This window comes from Haliotis asinina, chromosome 10 (genome assembly GCF_037392515.1).
Source record: "Haliotis asinina isolate JCU_RB_2024 chromosome 10, JCU_Hal_asi_v2, whole genome shotgun sequence".
Taxonomy (NCBI): domain Eukaryota; kingdom Metazoa; phylum Mollusca; class Gastropoda; order Lepetellida; family Haliotidae; genus Haliotis; species Haliotis asinina.
In genome coordinates, this window is record NC_090289.1 from 53,800,142 (window position 1) to 53,825,539 (window position 25,398).

Consider the following 25,398-nt stretch of genomic DNA (forward strand, 5'->3'; position numbering starts at 1 on the left):
AGCTGTCATCGGATCATTGCTCGGGAAGGGATAGCAGCGGAGAAAATGATTTGATTGAGACTGTCGAAGTGATTCTATCTCTAGTCAGCAGAGACCGGGTTCTTGGATCCTGTTACCAGTATCTTCTGATTCCAGGCCAATTACAATGGACTCTGCGCAGTCACAACGACCACTGGAAACATTATTCCGTGGAGACATTAGCTTTCTTGATTCGATCTGTAGTGTAGTGGATATGTACACCTGGAGCTATCATACTATGTTCAGGCAATGGCTGGTGGACGAGTGACACAGTTGGAAGCAGGTTGAAGCGTACCTAAAATCTCACAATAAATGTATTTCTATTTGTGTGATAAACAGCTATACTTTATGGTTTGATTTACAGGCATACTTTCAATTCAACACAGACAATACGTTCTAACTGCCTTCGAATTAAAAAACACAGACAATTCTATTACTTCTAATGCTACTGCTAACACTACTACTGCCAATGGTGCTGCTGCTGCTTCTACTACTACTACTACTACTACTACTACTACTACTACTACTACTACTACTACTACTACTACTACTATTACGACGACGACGACGACACGGAATCGGGTGGTCAGGCTCGCTGTAAAAACACTACACAAAAAAATACAAGTACAAACCAAAACAAAAAAGAACAATCATCTGAAAGTTTCAGAATGTAGGAACGATCATAGAAAACGTAATTAGCAACATCGATGTCAGCATGAAGGGTTATTTGTAGGCTTGTAAAGCAAATGGTCACCGAACGGAGAATTTAAAGATGTTTCATGACCTGGTAAACGGTGGAACATGAATGACCACGATGTTGAGTCAGGTCTGTAAATGGCCTTTAGAAGCTATATACATCAAGTAGAGTGTTGGCTGGATGTCAGCTTCTTTAGTGTGTGGAACACAAAGTTTTAGGGTATATCCTTACTCCTTCATCAGGTGATTACGGGGGGCAGTGGGGTAGCCGGGTGTGTTAAGTGTTCGAGAGCAGCTTGAGAGGAGAGCAGTGTGCACCACCTACAGCAGTAAGGAGAGCAGCGTGCACCACTTACAGCAGTAATGAGAGCAGGGTGCACCACCCACGGCAGCAAGGAGAGCAGCGTGCACTAACCACTGGAGCAAGGAGAGCAGCGTGCACAACCTACAGTAGCAATGAGAGCAGCGTGCACTACCTACAGCAGCAATGAGAGCAGCGTGCTCTGGAGCAATGAGAGCAGCGTGCATCACCTACAGCAGTAAGGAGAGCGGCGTGCACCATCTACAGCAGCAATGAGAGCAGCGTGCAGTAACCACTGGAGCAATGAGAGCAGCGTGCACAACCTACAGTAGCAATGAGAGCACCGTGCACCACCTACAGCAGTAAGGAGAGCAGCGTGCACCACCCACAGCAGCAATGAGAGCAGCGTGCACTAACCACTGGAGTAAGGAGAGCAGCGTGCACCACCTACAACAGCAATGAGAGCAGCGTCAACTAACCACTGGAGCAAGGAGAGCACCGTGCACCACCCACAGCTGCAATGAGAGCAGCGTGCACCACCTACAGCAGAAATGAGAGCAGCATGCACCACCTACAGTAGCAAAGAGACCAGCGTGCACTACCTCTAGCAGTAAGGAGAGCAGCGTGCACCACCTACAGCAGAAATGAGAGCAGCGTGCACCACCCACAGCAGCAATGAGACCAGCGTGCACTAACCACTGGAGCAATGAGAGCAGCGTGCACCACCTACAGCAGTAAGGAGAGCAGCGTGCACCACTTACAGCAGTAATGAGAGCAGCGTGCACCACCCACAGCAGCAAGGAAAGCAGCGTGCACCACCCACAGCAGCAATGAGACCAGCGTGCAGTAACCACTGGAGCAATGAGAGCAGCGTGCACCACCTACAGCAGTAAGGAGAGCAGCGTGCACCACTTACAGCAGTAATGAGAGCAGCGTGCACCACCCACAGCAGCAAGGAGAGCAGCGTGCACAACCTACAGCAGTAATGAGACCAGCGTGCACTACCTCTAGCAGTAAGGAGAGCAGCGTGCACCACTTACAGCAGTAATGAGACCAGCGTGCACTAACCACTAGAGCAATGAGAGCAGCGTGCACCACCTACAGCAGTAAGGAGAGCAGCGTGCACCACCCACAGCAGCAATGAGAGCAGCGTGCACCACCCACAGGAGTAAGGAGAGCAGCGTGCACCACCCACAGCAGCAATGAGAGCAGCGTGCACTAACCACTGGAGCAAGGAGAGCAGCGTGCACCACCTCCAACAGCAATGAGAGCAGCGTCCACTAACCACTGGAGCAAGGAGAGCAGCGTGCACCACCCACAGCAGCAAGGAGAGCAGCGTGCACCACCTACAGCAGAAATGAGAGCAGCGTGCACCACCCACAGCAGCAATGAGAGCAGCGTGCACTAACCACTGGAGCAAGGAGAGCAGCGTGCACCACCTACAACAGCAATGAGAGCAGCGTCCACTAACCACTGGAGCAAGGAGAGCAGCGTGCACCACCCACAGCAGCAATGAGAGCACCGTGCACCACCTACAGCAGAAATGAGAGCAGCGTGCACTACCTACAGCAGCAATGAGAGCAGCGTGCACCACCTACAGCAGCAATGAGAGCAGCATGCACAACCTACAGTAGCAATGAGAGCAGCGTGCACAACCTACAGCAGCAATGAGAGCAGCGTGCACCACCCACAGCTGCAATGAGAGCAGCGTGCACCACCTACAGCAGAAATGAGAGCAGCATGCACCACCTACAGTAGCAATGAGAGCAGCATGCACTAACCACTGGAGCAATGAGAGCAGCGTGCCCCATGTACTGCAGTAGTGATTGACTAACCATATTTCTTCATCAGTCATCACTGTTGTGTGAAACTGACAGACATCAAAACGCAGAGTTTGAGTAAGAAAATAGTTTATTATGTGAAAAAATATAAAAAGTCTTGTTGAAGGGAAGAAATACGAGAGAAATCATCCTCAAGACACCGTGACCTGTCCTTAATTATTCAGCGACCATTCACTGTTGATCGTGCACAGGGTATGAATCTCAGATGATACCCTGATTATATCATTAGTATTGCTCTTTCGTATGTTTTACCATGACATATATGTGTCTTTGGGTGTTGCTTCCCGATAACATGCGCCGAGACACCTAACTACTGATTGGGCGTCTCTTACTGACACTTTATACAGTCTGTGTTCATTCTGAGTACAGAGTATAGATTATCTCCCCTGCCTCGGCAACAGGGAAGAAGGTCGGTGAGGAATCACTTATCAAAGAGCAGTGGATAAGCATCATCAGCATCTCTCGTGAATACAAATAGTATGCAGACGAATCTCCGATGTAGTTAATGAAGCGGCCAAGCACTCCTGTGTGTATTTACTTCATCCTACTGAGTAGATATTCCAACACTTGTTCCCTCAGCCTGGGGACCACCTTCACATCCCCGGAGGATGTCACACTGACTAGTCACATAGCCAGCCCCGACATAGTATTGGCTATCAGTAATTTATATGTCATAATATAATGCTGTCTTTGTTTAAAGCTGACGATGACATGTCGGTTATGGAGGAAAAGCTGATCGCCGAATACACTCGAATACCTCACTGGTGCGTGCAGACACCAGCAGTGCTGTAACGATAAGTTCATGATTTATGGAGCTCTGTTATAAGCAGCCAGCAGTGTGCTTCAAGGCAAAGTCGCTATGTACAAGCGAGTATTAATCGTCATGTCTTTGTAATGTACCTACACTGAAGCTATTCTCTCGATGGATTCAGAAAAAGGCTGCTTTTTGGGGAGTTCATTCGAGGACACACTTCCGGTGCGCAATTCTATTTCCTTCTCTGTGGTGTTTCCTTCATCCATGCTGACGGCTTCATACGGGCGGCTCTGCAGGCATCTCAGTAGGCCATGCTTCTCAGCAGCCACAGAAAACACCTTGTCGTACACCAGTCCACCCAGCACAGAACCAACCGCCGGCCCCACCCAGTAGATCTACAGACAACATTAGCTGCATTATCATCCTGAGCGTCACATATCTAACAGTCTAGAGCAATCAAACTCAAAACGTCTTTGCAACTGGTGTAGCTGGATACCACACAGTTAATTACAAATGTCTAGTTGTGGACAGATACTTACCCACTGGTTTTTGAAGTTTCCCAATATCACAGCAGGGCCGAAGTTTCTAATAGGATTGATGCAGCCACCAGAGATGTGTCCCTGGAAACACAGAGGTATCAAGGTTCAGCATTTGTCAGGTAATCATCAATATCAGTTGCAGCTCTATGCAACTCATTGCCCCATGGAATGAAATATGCACCATCGGTGGAGATATTCCAAACAAATATGAAACCCAACTCCTTACAATATCTTACTAACTTGAGATCGCTGTCACAAGATGTTGAACAGCAGTAGCTGGAAGACAGGCGCTCAACAAATCCATTACTATTCATTGTAATCATACAACCGCCAGAAAACCCCATGCTATATGTTCGGAAGACTAGAAAGATTTGGGTCCAGGCAAACCACGTGTTTTGCTTGTTTATTTGGTTGGGGTTTTGTTTAACACTGCACTCAGCAAATGTTCTGGCTATACGACGGCGTTCTGTGAATAATCGAACCTGGACCAAACAACCCAGTGATTGACATATTAAGCTTCGACCCAAACAACTGGGATACGATGACATGCATAAACTAAGTCTGAGTCTGACCACACGGTGCCGTTAGTTTAAAAGTTGGATGCGAATGATAAATGTGTTTGAACTGATCCTTTCTAAACGTAGGACATTCTGTTATTATCCAGAATCGCCCAAAGTGCGAGATGCACGTGGTTTTGTGCGGAAAGCTTTTGTGCGGGAAGGCATGTGGTTTTGTGCGATATGTTACTGGGCGGCGGGCAATGGCTAGACGAACATACCTTCCTCAATGTATCACTATTAACTGGGTTACTTTTCCAGACTTAATAATCGCCGTAGTCCGTAAATGAGAAACAATATCGAAATTGGTCCGTACCGTGGTGAAGCCCAGCTTTCACGGCTCCATTTTCCGTTCCCACACATATACATTGCCACTATTACGTGATGTAAACAACGTTCATCGTCAGACAAATGTTTCAATATACCGTGTGACACATGGTTACATAAAGTCAGTTTAAGAGATCAATAGCAGGCTGTCAAGAATACATCTGGCTCCCACCAAACAGGACATGACGCGACTACAGATCGTATCATGGCTGACAGGGACGACAGATAACAACAGCTGCCAGAGTCGAAGGCTGTGTTCTACAACGAGAGAAGCGAATACCACCTTCACAAATATCAAAGCTTTTCTCGTCTCATGCTGGTTTAAAGACATAGTGTGCGAACAATGTGGCTCTTGGGTATTGGATTACATGCTTCCAATAAGAAAGGGTCATTGTCTTACAACGTGCTGGACAGGTCACAGAGGTCACAGACTAGTCCTAATATCTGTTGGGACATACTTGTTCCAGTGTCTTCTGAGACAACCGTCTGTGTTCGCGTTAACTCAAGAACCTGCGTTTTCCACGCAAAGACATGTAAACAATATTTTGCGTGCTCTGGACACTTAGAATCTGATCTACTTACTTCTAAAAAGTACCTTAAAACAACAACATATGAAAAAACAGCAACTTTTAAAATGATTCAGGGATGCAGTGAAAATTTCACGAGCAAAAGTTATGGACTACAAATTGAAAAATTTGTTTCTGCATGCACTCGTATAAAATCTACCGTGAACACTGCGTTCGTCATATAAAAGACCTAAGATATGTTTTTGTTTCAGGGTAATTTGTTGCCTCATTTGTCCGAGTGTCTTCATATTGGCTTGATCTTATATTGCAATATTAGCTTTCTGAATGTTTGACATAATGAGGTTCAATCTACGTGAACGGGATACCTTTGACATGCAAAGGTCAGACGTCTACATGGACAAACTGGTCACAGTGCCACGACTGCTGAACGCTCGGCATTGTTCTTACAAGAGTAGACACCTGTCTACGACGATTTAGGCAACGGACATGTCACATGCTCTGCAGAAACGTCATACAAAAGTACATGGTCAGTCTGCACATACGTCGACTATTCCCGATTACTTGAAGGTCAAGATATGTCAGAGTCTGATCGTCAGGTCAACGATTCCATTACTGACCCTGGTCCACTAATATTGCGGAAATCCTTAAGGCTGTTGGACAGACTTGAACTTAAACCACTACTCCATACGAGGTCTGAGACACGGACTTATACAGTGATATACATTGTTAACACCACTCTATAGCACGTACGTACTCAAGGAAAAAAATCTTGCGTGTCTGCACATAGAGCGTTTGGTCCGGGGGATTATATATGGACCGACTGGTGTATATCTTCCCTGGCGTGTCTATGTGAAAATAACAGAGGGATTTGTTATTTACTAATGTAAATACTTTGTTGTGGACGGGTACATACACTTCGGGTCACGCTGAATGCTTGACATATTAAGTCTAAAGTCCAACACTAAGATCCTTTAAACGTGTCGTAGTGACTTTTAGATATTCAAGTCGTCGTTCATCTTCCAATGCCACGGGAAGGTCAAGGTCTCAAAATGTTTGATTTATTCAAAACGTTAATGGCTCTCATAAAATATGAATCAACATTGAACCTTAAGCGAACAGATGGCCTGCGATGATCATGAGCATGTTCCAGATAGCATGGTGACTTAATGCATGGCGATCCTTGAGAGTATTGCAGTGAAAGCAAGGTGAACATACGCTCTCACCACCCCCCATCCACACCCCCACCCCCACCCCAGCCACTTCCCTAGCCACACCCCTCCACACCCCTCCACTGTCATCACCCTCCATATCCCACATCTGCCTCTATCCACGACACTTGCACTCACACACATACTACCTAAACCAACAATCACCCTCCTGTCCACACACACACGCACACGCTCCTCTCCTCGTACCGCCCACTTTCCTTCTTTTTCTAACCTGCTTACCAACTCAATAAACACCCTCCATTACTTCATGCGGCGTCCTAAACCCACACTCGACCTGTCCATCCTCTTTTTGTCTGTTTCCCCGCCTCCCATCTATCCATATATTCAACTTCCCACACTTTCACGATATGTTCCCTACATATAACTACCCACATCCCAACTGTTCAGATGTGTTCAGTAAAACACACATCCATACATATTCCCTCAAGGCAGGGCAAGTGTAAAACATTCTCTGTGACAGGCGGAGGTTTCGTGGGTGTACATACTGGTATATGTGATTACAAAGATGAAATTAACCGTGTCCTATGGGAATGGTGTCCAGTGTTCGGCGTTACATATCGCCGTCAGTGTCCGCTGCATGAACTCCGGCGACACTCCTCTTCGACTAGCGACATATCCACACCGACATCAGTTTGACAAACTGAATGGGTTCGGTAACACCACCTTGATGAAGGGGTGAGGGTAGGCCAGGGGGCACGAGGAGACAGGTCGACCTGAAACACCCTGCTGTCACTCACGGAGACTTCCCGCCTATCACTCTGTTTTAGCTACATGTAGTCGGTCAACTATATCATGGATTGTTTGGCATCATTCAAGCATGGATATAGATTCTAAGAATGAAAGATATTTCGCGAGTAGATAATTACATATAGTTTTGAACATATATTATGTCTCAAGTTATAAAGTCATCGTCGGGTAAGCAGCATGCCGTATCCGTGTATTACAAATCAGTCCACTGTATGACTGAATCTAAACACGTCGACATGATGAATTAGCAAATGAGGTAAGGAGCCTACCAGTGCACCAGCGTCACTTCAAGAAACACAGGAACATGTGTCAAATGTTATGTCCTGCGTCGGCTGCAAGTTGTTATGTCCTGTGTTGGCAAAGTTAAATGAATGAAAACACTACAATACTATCTGTTCTTTAACAAAAAACAAAAAAACTTGGGGTCCCTACATGTGAGAATTGCATCTATTTATATCGTTAATCTGGGAGACCTAAACACGCAATACTTTGTTATTTTTAACTCCATCCGTTTTCGGTTTTATGCACCTAACTTGATCACCTTGAAACTACAAACTATTTCAAAGGACAGACTATTTCTTTAGTTGCTGAAACTGTTATCTGCTGGATCGTATTAGTATGTTCCAGTGGTGTTTTGTCCTTATGTTTAACCTATTTTAAAGTCTACGATATCATTTCACTGACCTTGTACTTCTCAACAAGGTTAAGAATATTCATCACGTACTGTAAGCAGTAAGTTACCACATCACCTTCAAGGTCAAACACAGACCTCAACTGTTGCGATACCAACGAGTAGCATCAGATTCACAGTTGATTTAATGTTAATTGCAGTACTAACTCTCGGATGACCTGTGTCGGAGATGTGATATGATCAGCGGCGCTTCAGAAACCTCGGTGTAGATTATATTGCCAGAAAATACAAAGCAGGCAATTAGAAGCTGGTCCTTACTGACACAGCCCTGGTATGGTGAGTAGTGCTGAAACATTCTACTCGGTAGGCCGGGTCGGAGCGGCTTTCATGTGGACGGTTGTCCCGGGAACTTGACACAACAACCCAGCAGTGAAGAAACGTTTATGTCGGTACCAGGCAGGATGTTGTACCGTGACGTGACCCACATTAGTAATGGACTGTTTCACGCATTGATGGGCATCAAGACCTTAACTATAGCAAGCTTTGTTCTATGACTGTAATACTATTGTCGCAGTACACATATGGTATGCTGTACAGTCAACGGTAACTACTCAACAGATAAGCGATTGTTCGTAATCGTTGATGTGCAAACTACATTCCACTACAAACACATACATTAGACGCTACTTATCGTGAGGTAACACTTGCGAACTATCTTAGTTGAAAACATTATCTTAATAAGCAGGTTTTATATTTTGAAACTTGATACACAGGTAAATAGAGCTTTACCCATAAACCGTTGGTAATCGATCAAACGGTTTCTGTGGGATTAGTGTTGATGCCTAGCAGTCACAGGTTCGGGAGACTTGTTATACGGGAATACATACATATATGTGACTGACATAGAAAACGGACAAACAGGAACACATAAAAGACTGACATAAAGGAGCGACGTTCACGAACGACATGCTGGACTGACATACAGGAACAGTACAGGAACAGTACAGGAACGACACAGGAACAGTACAGGAACAGTACAGGAACGACACAGGAACAGTACAGGAACAGTACAGGAACAGTACAGGAACGACACAGGAACAGTACAGGAACAGTACAGGAACAGTACAGGAACGACACAGGAACAGTACAGGAACAGTACAGGAACGACACAGGAACGACGAACAGGAGTGACATTCAGGAGCGACATATAAGAATGACATACAGAAATGATATACAGGAGTGACATATACAGAACTACTTACAGGAATGACATGCAAAACAGCATACAGGAGTGACATACAGGAAGGACTTTCAGGAATGACATACTAAACGATATACAGGATCCGGGGAGTGACATACAGGACGACATGCATGTATGGCATAGCATTCACATGTTTGTGGACGTCTGAACAAACCCTCATTTGGTGAGGAAAACATACAGAACTATCGCCATATCCAATTTGCACAGGATATTGCTTCTCTTGTAACAATATAAACATTTTACTGTCATTATCAAACAAACGCGCATACTCGAGGGTGATTACAATGTGAAAAGTATCAATGTAATTAAAACTTATATAGGTTTTTGCATAATTTAATCAAATTTCGAATCCGGTACTTCAACTCTTACATGCCGTGAGATAACAGTTAACGGTCCTCGACGCGCGTCGTGAAATAGGTATAAGGCAATAAACGTATGCTTTCATTCCTTTATATCTCCGGGTGTTTTGTCCTCTCTTGCAGTAATAATCTTTGCATCCATGATCCACTTGCTGTTGAACCGAATATATATTCGTAACGATATACAAACGCGGGCCGTTTGTGCTCTTCATACAACACAAACACAACACCCAGTGAACGAGATTCGTTAAGTGGGATTCTTGGAATAGACATTCGAAATACGTAGGACAAATATCAATAAATCATTTCAGCCGTAAAGCATTAGTCGCCATACAAGGCGTACACATTAACATCGTATCGGGTATACTAATATACCTTGTATGGATTATGCATGGTGGTATAACAATCATATAGATATGAAATGAAAGGAAGACCTCAACAAAATCGTGGAAAGTCTGTAGACTCTAGACACATAAACAGGCAGAATGCCAATATCAAGATAACACAAGACACAAGCTGAGACGAAGACACAAGAGGCACTACTGCGACAGGCTGAGGTGAAGACACAATTACAAAAACATGCTGACGCTGAAATATAAGATGTCAAATACGTCAAAATCGGGAAAATGTTTATACGTCCATATAAACATTTTCAGAAATCTAACATGTTGTATTTCTGATAAAAAAAGCTGTAAGTAAATGGCGTAATAACAGTTACGGGCGATACAAAATTAATGCATGTATATGTATACAAATAGTGAGTCCATTTCTCGTGTACCCCACCCTGGTCTTACTGGAATATTACAAAAAGCGGCTTAAAACTAAACTCATTTAGTAGTCTTGACAGATCTGTCAACTAGAACCGGGAGGAAAGATGTCACATACTGTCAATAAGGTGGAATCTCCAAGACAGACACGTTAGTAAATAGCGACAAAGATCGTATCACCACAGCTTAGAAAATAAGGTGCTGATGATTTCTCCTGCTCAAGATAAGATTTTTTCAGGGTACGAGAGTGTTTCCGTAAAAAAGTTTTCAAAAGAAATAATTGCTAAAGTTATTACATTATAAGAATTATACTGGGGTTTTCCGGAAAGAGGTAATGCATGCCCTGCCCGATGTTGTGGTGGGTACTTACTGAGAAGAAGATGTTGACGCTGACGGAGAGGCCGATGATGAAGGGAATGGACCCAGAGACATCCTTCCTGCCTTTGTCAATGAGGGAGAAGATGACGAAGACCAAGAAGAAGCTGATGATGACCTCCACCAGCAGCGCCTGTTCTGGGCTGACGTATTTCCCCGGCTGCAGCAACCCCAGGGTGCCGTGCATGTTGGCGGGGGTGATAACCTTGAGGAGTGCTGCCCCTGCCACCGACCCGGCACTCTGGGCCACAGCGTAGAAGAAGAACCTGAAACATGACGTCAGTGACGTCAAAGGTACTGAGATAATACAGAACATATCTCTAATTCAATATGACATGGTTGACATAGCAATATTGCTGTGATGTACGACTGGAATCACAACAGTGGGTGAGTGAGGAGGCGGGTGTTAAGTCTCGTTTAGCAGTGATGAGAAGAAACAACGTGGAAATTCACTTCAATGTTTATTCGTCAATTTGCATGACGTTGTTGTTGTTTTGATCGTGTGTTTTCTGAAGATGCAGCTGGAAAGTGAAGTAAGAATCTCAAAGTAAAAAGTTTGAGAGAAATCCATCGTGATATGTTATGAGAGTTGTGAGGATCCCAAAGTATAAAGTTTCGTCAACACAAATTTACAACGATGTTATTGTGATTACACGATGCCATTTAGAAAGTGGTCAAATGCAACATATGTCATATTTGGGATTTCACTTTCTTAGTAAAGTACAAATTCTAGTACTTTTTTCGGTTGAGTCCCATCCGGGATTCGAACCCGCACCCTCAGAGTCAGGCACCTAATCGCCAGCACACAAAGTCAGCCGCCTAGCCCGCTCAGCCACCGCGACTTCCCATCCCGGATGGGACTCAACCGAAAAAAGTACTAGAATTTGTACTTTACTAAGAAAGTGAAATCCCAAATATGACATATGATGTTATTGTGTTGTGACATAACATTACCAAATGACGTAATACACTGACTGTAAGCTGGGAAGTCCTTAAACATATATACTTAACTAAGAGGGTTTAGTTTTAAGCGGCTTGTAATATCAACACTTAGATATCACGTAACCAACACTCACGCTGATGTTTTATTATATGCCAGTCCGACGTTTTTAAGGTGCTGTTCTGTAAATATCGTAGTGTTAGTTCCTCTGATGTTGACATTGTTTCTTACAGGTTAGGTGTACTCATAAGTCATGTCGTCCACGGCCTATCACGCATATGTTAGACAAACAAGGCTGTCCAAGGTGCAAGAAGTGCGTGCTGCCATTGCAATGGTTTAGTAGTTTTCAGGACCATTGAGTTCAAACTGAAGAGTTTGTAGATCACGCACACATTCAGTAAGCACACGTTACAGATAGACAGATTAGCTGAACGTGATTCCAAAGTGTGTCCTGCAAATACTATGAATTCAACTCTGGCATCATGCAAAAGAAATAATCAGATTATCAATACACTCGTATGAGACATGTCCTGTAACGAACTGCTCACATAGGTCTTGGAGAGACCAAGATTTTAGAGCATATATGGACTCAACAAAACTTTCACAATGCCCTGTACTGTAGCAGACGTAAGGAGAGTATTTCCACATCTGAAAACAATGATAAAATCGATTCCACAGTGAATTTCCTATACATGTTTTTCCTCTGCTCGTGTTTAGTCAGGGGCACGATTGCCATGACCTGCGTGTGTTTGTGACGTGTGTGTTATTTAATAGGCAGGATACGTTCACCTTTTCGCGATAACTTAGTATCACATTCCTTCGACAGTGGTGCATAATCACATATTCATAATATATTCGGATTCATACAAACGAATCTTACAGATATTTCACATGAATACGGCGAGGATCTGGTCGCTTTTGCTGTTGTTATTATCATGCAAAGTGTTTCGTCCACTGTGTTCACAAGTGTTTGGTATTTCATAGATGAGCAAGCGTAGGATTATCATATTTCTGACACTAGGCTTGGAATTCTCCTCACCTTAGCGACCTCTATTGATCGTTGGATTACCATTCGGCAACACGCGAAACATTTCTATTCATTCTTTGCAAGAACTGTGGGCATTAGCAGAGAAGCCATCTAGGAACTCTCACCAAATGTCATGTTCTACGTTTATGCTGCGTTGTCACCATGGGCAAGTGAATAGAGGCAAACATCTGGGGCTGTTGCGTTTGGATTCGTGTAGGTTTATTCGAATTCGTTAACAATGGTGTATATAGATTACTTAATATTCTTGTACAAAATATACACCGTCATACCCTATCATGTTTCATAGATCTCCGTGGATGCCCACCATTTTTCAGCTTCCCTGCTGTGTGATAACAATAAGAAATAGCCCATCCCTATGTGTTAAGAGTATAAATGAAATGATTTTTATATGTTCTTTCAATTTCTAGCGTTTTGTGTTGGCTGAAAGATCGCATGTGTTAGAGAGATTCTATTTGATCCTGCTTTGGTCGTTCGAGGCGTCCTGATTGATCCGCAGGTCAGACAGGGTGAATTGATTGGTTGCCTTGACGGCGTTCGCTGCTTATAATATCAATCAATCACTGAATTGACTGGACCAGATTATGGAAATAACGGATATGGGACTTTACTGATTGTCTCAACCAAATTAATACAACGTTGGCGCACTGATCAGTTTATTCCTCGGCACTGCCACTTCAGAAAGTTATTACGTTGTCCCTGAAGGGAAACAGCTTTGAATTCAACAGGTTGATGCAGCATTAAACGTGAGCTATCCATCTTCATTAAATACTATACCACAGCACAGAATTTAAGTTTACTTTATGCTGTAATGAGTTTTAGTGAATTGCCAACTCGGAACAACGTTAACTGTAGTCAGTAACTGTAACGTCTGTTTCTTTGACTGACGTTTGTTTGACACTGAAGTCTCCGGCTCACAGCTTTCATAACACAAAGTACAACTCCTCAACGGAAACTCCGGTCGACGCATTATAAACCCTTCGTGATTTAGAGATGACAACCTCATCTCATATTCCCAGCTGTCAAGACAGTTGGTACTGTGCCCGTGGAGACTGAAGTTCATCCTCACCGATGAGACAGATTGTCCTTTCAGTCACAGAGGTTTATGAGCTCGTCGGTCAAACAGTATATATCCTAGTGTATGTCTAAGTTCTAGTTCAACATTAACCATTCAGATACGCATTTTAGCACGGATCAGCAATAATACTCCAATTAAACTTACATGTCATTATTACCTAAGATTCATTTCTAGATATGTACGTTTTATGTGGATTTGAACTCGCGACCTGGAGGCTAACGCTAGAGACTCCGGGCGATATGGGACGTCTAGGACCACTAGGCCACCAGTGTAAACTGAGAAACGACACATTAAAAAGTAAATAGGTAATGCAATCGTGTATATAAGCAAGAAGGAAATACCGAACAATACTTACCTCGCGAAGCTTATTTCCCTTGTGACGGCGAAAGCGAGACTGAGGGCGGGGTTGACGTGAGCTCCGCTGACGTTAGCAAGGGCGGAGATGATGACGGCGATGAAGAAGCCTGCTGCGAGAATGTTATGGACGCTGCTGTGACCACGTGTTCCCTCCACATGAAGACCTGCTCCAACACCGAACAGAACCAGCAACAGACAGCCAATGAACTCAGCAATCACTGCACGCCAAAACAATGGCTTCTTCAAGTCGTCCACTTCTTCCGCCATGATCTTCTTCAAGGTTCCACCGATTCCTGACTGAGATTCAGCTGGACTGTTCAGTGACGTCTGCGACATTGGAGCATGCCAGTGTCAGATAGACAGTGATAATTCAGTAGACGTTAAACTTTATATAACTTAAGTGAATCCAGTTCACTGAAAACTGCAAGGTGGCTCTCACTCTGTGCCAGTTCGGCCAACGGTAACTAGGCAGTGACGACACGGCCTTTATAAACGGCCCCTTTCAAATACCTGAAAAAACATAGGTTTAGTCTATAAACGAGGCAGGGGTGAAATTGGGGCTAGTCCATTACCCACAAGGAGGTACATGCATATCTCATTTTATAAACTGATACATAAAGGAAAAACTAATACCCATTGGGCAGTGAATGTGTAAACATCAGTATTTTATTATGCAGGGTGTATTGCATGGCGTCGTCCCGCCCTAACATGTTGAACCTGCCCGGATCAGTGCTCCCCTGGCAATCAGATAGACGTCGTCAGTTCTGCCTGACTTCACCATGATACATGGGGATCATCTGCAAGCGCTGTAGGTGGCACTCGACACGGACAGATGATCGCAGTAGTGAAGAACAAGATCTCCACGTTTTCCAACCATCCCTCGTTAAGCAGAAAGAATACATGTTCTTATGGTTTTAACTACGCACACCAGTAATACCTGAATGCATGGTTTTACCTGTATCGTCATCCACTCGTGTACCTGAATGTGTACATCAGTGTTGATTGTACACACCACCACGTAATTTGTTGCTATCGATACCTACACACCCACTTGTATGTTAACTTTTATATACCTAAGTATACACTTCTGAACAAGATCTATTCCAGTATACCCACGTCTTAGAGTACACCTGCTGAGTGTGTGTGTATGTGCATGCGTGTGTGTGTACTTTTGCATACCCACCTGCCTTTATTACACCTGTGTATAATTACTCGCAATGCCTTTATACAGAGACTCATACCAACATATATACCATTGCGTGAATACTTTTCTTTACTTGTAAATACATATGTATGATTTGAACTGTTACAAGGTACATACTTACACCTGTATGAACCTACCTGAACGTGTCCGGTATCTACCTGTATTGATCGCCGTACGGGTACACATCCAATTTAAGTTTAAATACATGGATAAATCCTCAGAATATATACGTAACTCAATTAACGGTGTGTAGTTTGATCAGTCTCACAAATGAGACTCTAACATACGTTAGACAGAAATCATTGGGCTACCAATTAATCCGACGCTGATGACAGTAATGATTTCCAGTAACATCTGGTCTGGAAACCTCGCCTTATACAGTGCCTGCATGTTGTATTGTCAGAAATAATAGGCTAGCTACTTGTGAGACATGTCAACAGTAGTAATGATATCCAATATGCACACAGGGCAGCAAAACCTAACGATTAGTAATATGTTATCAAGTTAGAGGACTGCTTGATGAAGCGAAACTATACGAAACAACATGTGATTCATTCACAGGTCGTAATGCATGGACTGTTATAACTGAGCAGCTGGTGAGGTTTGGGACGAAACCTGCGAGCAGAATCCAAGCTATTAAGCATGCAATTCTGCACATTTACAGCTACCATACCAAACGTCACACTTTCGTCAATACTGTAGTAGTGTCGCCATATATAATGTCATGTTCTCACAATACATGATATCGCTATATCAAACGTCTCACTCTCACAATCACTGATATCAGGTCATGTAACGTCATATACACAGAATCACTGATATCGCCGTACCAAACATCAATCTGTCTTCTATGATAGCATGGCCATATAAAACATGTTACACTACCAATCAATGATATCGCGCTATCAAATGCCATATTCTCCTAATCATTGGTCTCGTCGTATGAAATATTATACTCTCGTTCATAGTAATATGTCTATATTAAACGTCATACTCTCACTATCACTGATATCGCCATTTCAAACGCCAAACTCTCGTCCTTGGTGACAGACGAGATACGTCAGACTAATGGCATTAGCATCGCCGTCATGTTTGAAATGATGATCCAGATAACAGTAGAACAAGAAAAAAATACGAAATAAAACATGGTGACTCGTACCTGCGCATAAGTATTTGGCCGATGACGTTTCTTAATCATATATCATGCACTTGTATGTGTCTGATAACTCACCCGAGCCATATAGCTAATTGCTCTGATGCATTACATATCCGATATGATTAGCAGTTGTAGGGGAAGCAGCAGAATAACTGTCAGTGTTACTCAGTTACTATAACACCTGCGGTAGTAAAGCCACCTTCCTGTGAGCGAGTTCTGCTTTAATGTTGTCGAGAAAGGGTCGACAAATATTTGATTTTTTCAGGTCTCCATAGCGTGACGTAAATTAAGAACTCATATGTAGACACGGTGTGTTTGAGACCCTCTAGACGTCCGAGGAGGTGGCTCTGTTCCCTTGCACCCGATGACTGGCATTGAACCACCTTCACAACTGAATGTGCCTATATACACTATAGTATAATGTTTCTGATCTTCACATGACTGCGATCTTTTACAAAAGTAAATCCACTACTCCTCAGCGTGAATGGCCAGTACGTGTTACAGGCATTGATCGTGGCTGTAGACATAGCATGGCGCCGGGATTTACGATCATAGCCAAAGGGTAAATTAAAAACCTCATCGAACTTCGGTGAAAAAAAAGTGTCAGGTTTGATATATAAGTTTGCTATTTTTAGAAATGTTATGAAATAATTATTTGTGAGGTTCTCGTAAGATCGGTTTTAAATTATAAACCTAGAAATGCTGTAGCGCCGAGATGCTTGAGTATTGAGATACAACTGTAACAGTCGAAGTGGGGAGTCAACCTCATCGATGATCTGAATACTGGAATAGTTTGGTAAAATATTGCGATGAAAAACAACACTTTACTTAACGGTAAAATTATTGTTGGGGCATAGTTGAACTGTTCCTTGTGCCATGTCTGTGATGTTTTTGGTCTCTAGTGTATGTTTGTGAAAAGTAAATTAAAGACATGCTTTTAAATACTTCACAATTCATCCGAAACATAACTAAATACAAGTCTTATGTGACAGCATAATTATAACAACAGTTAACACATCAACAAACACATTGTCCCCACTTTCGCCTTGCGGTATATCTTCTAATCTGAACCCCAAACAAGCTGAATGTACAACCGAATATATTAAGGTATTCTGAAATCATACGTAATATGACGTATTGATTATGTTGCTGGTATAACGCCCCCGTTGCGATGTAATTTCCAATGGCGATGTCACTCAGGGCGCTGGATCAGGTGGCCGCTTGGGCTATGAATGTGTGAACGTGCTTTCCTGAACCCCACGGCCTACAGTGGTGACACTACAGTGTGGCCATTCTCCAAGAATACGGGGAGGAGGGGATTAGGGGGGAACTTATTAACTAGCCCAGGTATATAAATCCTGGACATACAACAATGATAAACGATGTTGGCCAGGTGATATAACTGGTTGCTGGTGTACGATATGATGGGTATGATGCATCATGCGTGTCACACTCTGGGTGGTATCATATGGTATATTAATAAAGTATTCACAGTATTCATCCGGTGTGCGTGTGGTGTATCACATGGTGTATCTGATGTTGCATGTGGTGTAATTTCTATACACACACCATCGTGATCAGTCTGGGTGGTGTATAACATCATGTGTATGATACACAGTATGTTTGGTGTCTCACCGGTGTATCATATGATGTTTGTATTGTGTATTGAACAGCATATATTTTTATTGCATAGTATATTCATGACGTGTATTGGCATGTCGAGGTGATCCATCCGTCACATGTCGATTGTGGAACGTGGAACATAAGTAGTTTTACAACCTTTTGCCCATATTTTTAACTTTTTATATCTCATATTCTAGGTCATGTTATAAAGTTGACTATAACGTGCCATATAATACGGTATACACTGTGCCAAAATCTTTCCTTAGGTGACATCGGGAAATACCAGCGTGAAAAGGTGTGTTGACATTGAAAGCCAGGATGGCCTCTTCAGGGTCTAATATGTGTGTGGCTGCAAGTATTGAGTGTAAAATAATAATAACGGAGGTCAATAATGTGGTTAGTTCAGGTCAGGAATTCGTGACGTCATAGGTGAACCGAATCCAGTCTCGGTGTGTCAATACGTGTTAATGTCAGTGCCCTCGTGGCTGGGTATTGGCAGACAGATCCAGGACTGTTACATTCATTCATCAAAAGGGTACTTCTGTCTGACTGGAAAGTCAGACCGGACTAATATTGACTGTATTTTGAAACATTCTGACATGTACGTACACTTGTCGTGATATCACTGTATCAATATTTGCATGTGTCGTCATCTGTTATGGGCATGAAGTCACCCGAACGTTTGTACAATTACTAATGCTCGTGAAGGTGTCCATTATACCGCAGAACGAACAGGCGGATAGCATACTTTTCAACATAATATTTTCATATGCCAATGTCGAGGGTGATACGGGGAAAAACATACATATGTTTATGTCATATTAAACATTACGTTAAGTATTCAGTTGCTGTATATATATGACTATAGGTACAGGTGTATCGACAGCATATACGACTATAGGTACAGGTGTATCGACAGGATATACGACTAATGGTACAGGTGTATCGACAGTATATATGACTATAGGTACAGGTGTATCGACAGTATGTATGAGGACAATAGGAAGCGTATCATCATTTGCGTCATTGGTACATATACCCTTCAAAAAGAGCAACTTGACAAAGGAACAATTAGAATTTTAGCAAAAACAAAACATGGACGAACGGTTGCCGACCATTAAACGTTTTAAAAAATCAACGTTGAACAAAAACGTAACGCTGCCAAGAGGCTTGCTGAAACGCAAGCTACATAAAATGCACGTGCATCGTGGAATTCTGTATCACTCTGAGTTGAAGCTTGTAGGCTTTCAAAAGCTGCATCAACGGTACTCTACATGCATTGCTTTAAGCCACTATCGACGACAAAAGAATGCCAAGACAGACAGAAGCTCAACGACACAACACCATCGTATACAAGGAGGAGCATCACAGTAAAATGTGGCAAAGCACTTCAGCGTGTCCAGACTAACCATAAAAACTGGAGACCCGACACAAAAATACAGGGAGTGTTAATGGCAGATCCAGGTCAGGTCATCTTAGAGTTGCCACCCCCGTCCAGCATCGCTATATCTGGTTGAGACATGTGCGTCCACACCACGGCCGCAACATCCACAACAATCCAAATCCATGGATTACGTCGTATCGCCGACCAAACAGTACGCAAATGGCTAATCGTTCTTTCTGCCAGAGGAACAGTTAAAGGTAAGGTCTTGACACAACGTCACCGGGCAGAACGTTTACAATGGTGCAGATGGTCATATACAAGCTCGAAGACATTTAACCAAAGATGAGTCTCGGTTTCTTCTTCGACGTGCTGATGGCGTTAAAATGTATACAAACGTCGGATGGTTACGCCGGTAACTGTGTACAGCAGGTCCATTGATTTGGTGGTAAAAGGGTCAAGGTGTGGGCAGGTGTACACCGTAATGACAGGACAGCTCTTGAATTGAATGGGGAACGCTGTAGAGCCGATATATTGCAACGTCACGTCGTTCCGTCATCAACATCAACGATGGATCTTTCCAGCTTGACAATGTCCGACTTCACGTTATACGTATATGTCAGGACAGCTCCAGCAAAACAACGTTCAGGTGTTACCTTGCACTTCTCCATCAGTCGATTTGTCCCCTACTGATCATCTGTGGGACACAACGGTTTCGCATTCAGCATTTATTTCTTCTATGGGCAAACGCTGTCAAACTGTTAAAATATTCATGGTGGTCACACCAGATACTAATACTTTACACTGACCAAGCTGCGTTAATAGCCCTCTGTGGTTATCCAAACACGATCTGGATCATAATGTTTTGGATATTTGTAAAGTGATGATTTTACTGTAAATAAGCAATGATGTCATGTTTGAATCACTTATATGCACTCAATAAGTAAAAACAGCATGTTAAGTTTCTTTTTAAAGAGTGTATCTTTATGTGAGTATAGCAGACAGCATATGATGAACTCTATCAGTATTATACACAGTGACAAGTGTGACAAGTTACAAGTTTATTCTGTGATAAGGCCTCATGGCCAAAAGCACACGAATATATATTTTACGCATGACAGCTCGAGTAGGTAGATTTCTTCTCAAGTATTTGGACAGGTTTTTTAAATATGTTTGGGATTGTTAGACATCAACACTTGATACAATGCTACCCTTGTGAGATATGTGAAGTAATATGGAGAGATAAGTTACTCTGTTAGATGCCTATAATATCGGCAATTAGTACAATTACAGCATATACTTGCCCAGTATCAATATCATTATCATCCGTAAATATACATATTTTTAATTTGTGTGACAGGAATCTAAATTTATTAGATATTCGTCGTAAATCGTTATGAAAAAACAAGTCTGTGACAGATCGTTCCGTGTCTATAGCAAAGATTTAGAACAAGAATAAAAAAAACGAGAAATCACTTCTTCCCGATATCCTATCATGCCAATCCCTGAATTGTATATCCTTACAGCATGTCGAAAAGGTGCGCATAAATATATCATAACTGCCCAAACTGTGGGATATTCAAACATAAGAAAAGCCCATCGAGAACAACCACATACGAAGCCCTGTATTCCAGTTTACTTTACCATTACTATCACACAACTTTAGCATTTCGTAACACGCTTTAGGATTACGAAAGAGTTTCACAAGCCTTAGATCAAACTATTATAATCTTGAAGAAAATACAATACCATGGTATTTGTAGTCAGTAACTATTTTAACTCTTTACCCGCGTAAAGCCGGTTCTCTACTCTCTTTAAACACCTATCACGTCAAACCACTATTATATCTGATTTATCTAAGTTAACGTCCATACCCCACTTCAAACAATGCTTATACTGGGCACATAAAGAAACTGTGTACAAAAATTGAAAATCTAAATGTATCAAACCTGTTTAGGATTTAAACTCAGATATAGTGACATGTATCCAAACCTGTGTAGGATTTAAACACAAAGATTAAAAATGAATGCCACACAATGCTGCCACTTTGGAGAGCTCAACAACTGCCCTTGCGATCGCTCAAAACATTAAACGGTTATTGAAACCAATAGCATGCCAAGGCTAACGTCTGCACAACGTCATGGGGCCATTGGGAGGGTCCGAGGGGGAATGTCTCAACGACAAGTGGCTACACATTTCCACTGCCCCCAATACACCATTTCTGTTATGCACAAGCCTTTGTCTTGGAGAGGAATCGCTTTGGTGGTGGTGGAATAACAACACGCCAAAGAACTCCTTTGGTGCTTGTTCAGGGCGACTTAACTGGTGTAATCTACAGGGATCAGATTCTTCGACCTGTGTCATTTTGTTTTCTGCAATGTCATTGCCCTGGGTTAACATTCCAACCGGACAATGCCCGCCCTCTTGCGAAAAGGGTTGCTATGGATTTCTTGCAACACCACAAAGTTGACTTACTGCCTTGGCCTACACATTCACCAGATCTCTCCCGGAGCGAGCATGTTTGGGACGAGAAGGATAGACGTCTACGCCGTCTTCCTCATCTACCAGATAAAGAAGTGCTGTGACAACCCACTGGTCATCCTTGCACGTATTGATCGGCTCTATACGTCGTCGATGCACTGCCGTTCTCGATGCCGATGGTGGACATCGTTACACGTTATTGAGCTTGCGTATGGTCGTTTGACCCCTATCCCGCCTGTGAACTCGTGACGTCTTGTGATTGACTTTCCAGCTGATATTCTCCCGACTTGTTATGGTCTCGTGATCCCTCCATTAAAATGTATATGCATCTGATACATTGTTATCATACTTATCGACTGGGAAAATGTTTTGACAATGCACAGTTTCTTTATGTGCCTGGTATATGTAAGGAATCTGACTTTTGTTGTAGCCTATTAACTGAATCATCTACCAATATCAGCAAACAATAAGAGAATATCGCAAATTTCTTCAGTGACCAAAATACCCCTTAGACTACTATTTCTCAACTAAATTCTATATATTGCCAACTCATTAATATAGAGAGTGAATAGAACAGGACGTGACATACAGCCTTGACGAACGGCGCAAGATGTTGAAGAAGGTTCAGTTTTACTTTACTTAGCGCTACACCTGCCTTGACTTTACCATAAATATCTTGCAAGAGATTATACATTTCACCAACAACACCGTTATTATGTAATGCAACATCTTATGTCTCTCTGCAAAATCAAACGCCCATCGATTGTGGCACAAAACCGATGTCTTGACCTTCCAAGATATTTTTAACGCAAAGATTGTAACACAAAAATAGTATTATCTGCTGTGGAATATTTATACGTGAAGCCAGCTTGTGACTCATGAATCAAAAAAATAGTTTCTGTCCAAATGTGTAACCTTAACGTCATTATACACTGGATAAACATAGTAACGTCATTATAGCCTGGACAAACATAGTAACTTCATTATAGCCTGGACAAACATAGTAACGTCATTATAGCCTGGACAAACATAGTAACTTCATTATAGCCTGGACAAACATAGTAACGTCATTATAGCCTGGACAAACATAGTAACTTCATTATAGCCTGGACAAACATAGTAACTTCATTATAGCCTGGACAAACATAGTAACTTTATTATAGCCTGGACAAACATAGTAACTTCATTATAGCCTGGACAAACATAGTAACTTCATTATAGCCTGGACAAACATAGTAACGTCATTATAAACTGGACAAACACAGTAACTTCATTATAGCCTGGACAAACATAGTAACTTCATTATAGCCTGGACAAACATAGTAACGTCATTATAAACTGGACAAAGATAGTTACGGATATATGTAAAGTTTGAAATTCTGAAGAGTGATATGTTTGTTCACTGACACACTGATAATACTAAAAATGCAAATATCCCTAACTTATTTTGTCCAGTATATATGTAAAATCTTGCCAAATATATTTGAGAGAGAAATACCTCGATAGTTATTTGGGTCTGAACTATCATCCTGCTTAAAGAGCGGTAAAGTTATACCGACATTCCACGAAAGGTAAAACTGTATATATACGACAATATGAGGTCGACAAGTATGAACTAATGCATACAAGATGAATACAATCATACATGGTAGCATGAGTTGAACCTGCGGTATGGCTTGCTAGTTAGAGTGTAAGGGTCATATGTGTATCTTTGACCAGTATCAATGACGCTGAAATCTGATTCCAGCAGCAAGTGGACAGCCAGTGTTCATTGTACCCAGGTCAGAAAGAGGACATACAGGTGAGGTCGGATAGCCACGTGTGTTTAAGCAAACCAAGCATGTCTGCCTGCAGCGATCTACAGCCACAACTAGTGTGCACAAACCGTCTACCTGCTGGGGCATCTATCACCTGCAATAATCATACATATCTGCGTCTGTGTGGGTATGCACGTGTGCATGTTTGCTCGTGTGTACGAGAATCCAGGCTGTATAAATTATGTATAAGTGAACTCGATTCTGGATTTGACAAGTGTGTCCATATTCGAGTCCAGACTGTCTTTATAGTTAGGTTTGTGTCTGTCCTCGGCTCTTAACTTCCCCATGACTACAACTGTATGACTTGGACTCCAGACTATCGTTACCTGTATGGGTCTCCAGACTGTTGTCTATAGCTAGTTAATTGTATTGATGCCTACTTCGCAACTAAAGGCCGGACCAGCATTGTTGTCATGTTCTCAGTGGTGTTTGTTCAGACGGGAGGCTGTGTTTCCACGTGACAGGTGTCTGACTTTGATCCCCATGGTGTTCAGCCACCAGAGTACATGGCGGTCAATCAGAGCAGGAGATATATGGATGATATGCTGATTCCAGGGATAACATGTACACATGGTGAACCATTCAGTCATACAGAGATCACAAACCATTGAGGTTGTAGTGACTAATGGACATTTTCAAATAAGTGTTATTACGTTAGAAAGTGTACACGAGACTCATACAGCGTGTATAACACGAGGCCATTGCAGGTGAAGTTTATATCTCTGGCAACTTAATATTACCGTTAACAGTGATGTCGTTGTCGATATTAAGATTACCGTTGTTATTTGTTGTGGATGTTCTGTACACAATCTGTCGGATTTGCCACCCTGAGGTCCATAATTCCAGAGAAACAGTGTGTTGGTACTGACTGGGTGCTAGTTTATTTGTAGAGACATGTAAACATCATGGGTATAACACTGATTTAAAATTGTGATGCATCCACTTCCGTGAAAGCGTGAAAATACCCACTTCTGTACACATTGACAAATATGAATCATTAGAGGATAGGATACACCACCACCACCATCACCCAATCTGCACCCCCTCACCACCTCCCCCACATACACACATACAGACACACCCCACCCCCTCCACAAACCTTACCCTACTCAGTTGTTATTAACCTACCTGAATATCGGCTGACATCCACGTAAACTACATCTGAACAGCGCAGGTAGATCACAGGTACATCACAGGTACTCGGCTTACCCAACTGAATAGCTCTAATGCTCGCCACTCCTGTATGCAAATAAGCTGGAGTTCTGAGCTGAATAGTACGTATTTGTTCAGTTCAGTTCACAAAATTTGACACCGAAAGGAAAGAACACCGTTCGGTCATATACACATATATATATATGTATAACAGGACTTTTACCCAAGAAGCGTC

At 42.5% G+C, this 25,398-nt stretch overlaps 1 protein-coding gene across 2 annotated transcripts; it reads right to left on the reverse strand.

Moving 5' to 3' along the window:
• Positions 1–2,908: 2,908 nt before the first annotated feature.
• LOC137299069 (aquaporin AQPAe.a-like) lies at positions 2,909–25,353 on the reverse strand. 2 transcript variants are annotated; one of them, XM_067831556.1, is made up of 5 exons: positions 25,140–25,353; positions 14,348–14,859; positions 10,925–11,195; positions 4,150–4,230; positions 2,909–4,005 (listed from the first exon to the last, which is right to left on the reverse strand). In XM_067831556.1, exons 2-5 carry the CDS (start codon positions 14,683–14,685, stop codon positions 3,757–3,759), a joined length of 939 nt encoding a protein of 312 aa, XP_067687657.1. In that variant the 5' UTR covers positions 14,686–14,859; positions 25,140–25,353; the 3' UTR covers positions 2,909–3,756. The 2 variants fall into 2 exon arrangements, with proteins under 2 accessions (XP_067687657.1, XP_067687658.1); XM_067831557.1 differs by lacking the exon at positions 25,140–25,353 and adding an exon at positions 15,691–15,902.
• Between the last annotated feature and the right edge of the window lie 45 nt (positions 25,354–25,398).

What these genes read in the sequence shown, in the direction of transcription:
- LOC137299069 (XM_067831556.1), bottom strand. Translation starts at nt 14,685, where the DNA reads ATGTCGCAGACGTCACTGAACAGTCCAGCTGAATCTCAGTCAGGAATC. An exon ending in GCGTCAACATCTTCTTCTCA is followed by an intron (nt 4,231 to 10,924) that starts GTAAGTACCCAC and finishes CTGTGTTTCCAG; the next exon opens with GGACACATCTCTGGTGGCTG. An exon ending in GAAACTTCAAAAACCAGTGG is followed by an intron (nt 4,006 to 4,149) that starts GTAAGTATCTGT and finishes TGTTGTCTGTAG; the next exon opens with ATCTACTGGGTGGGGCCGGC.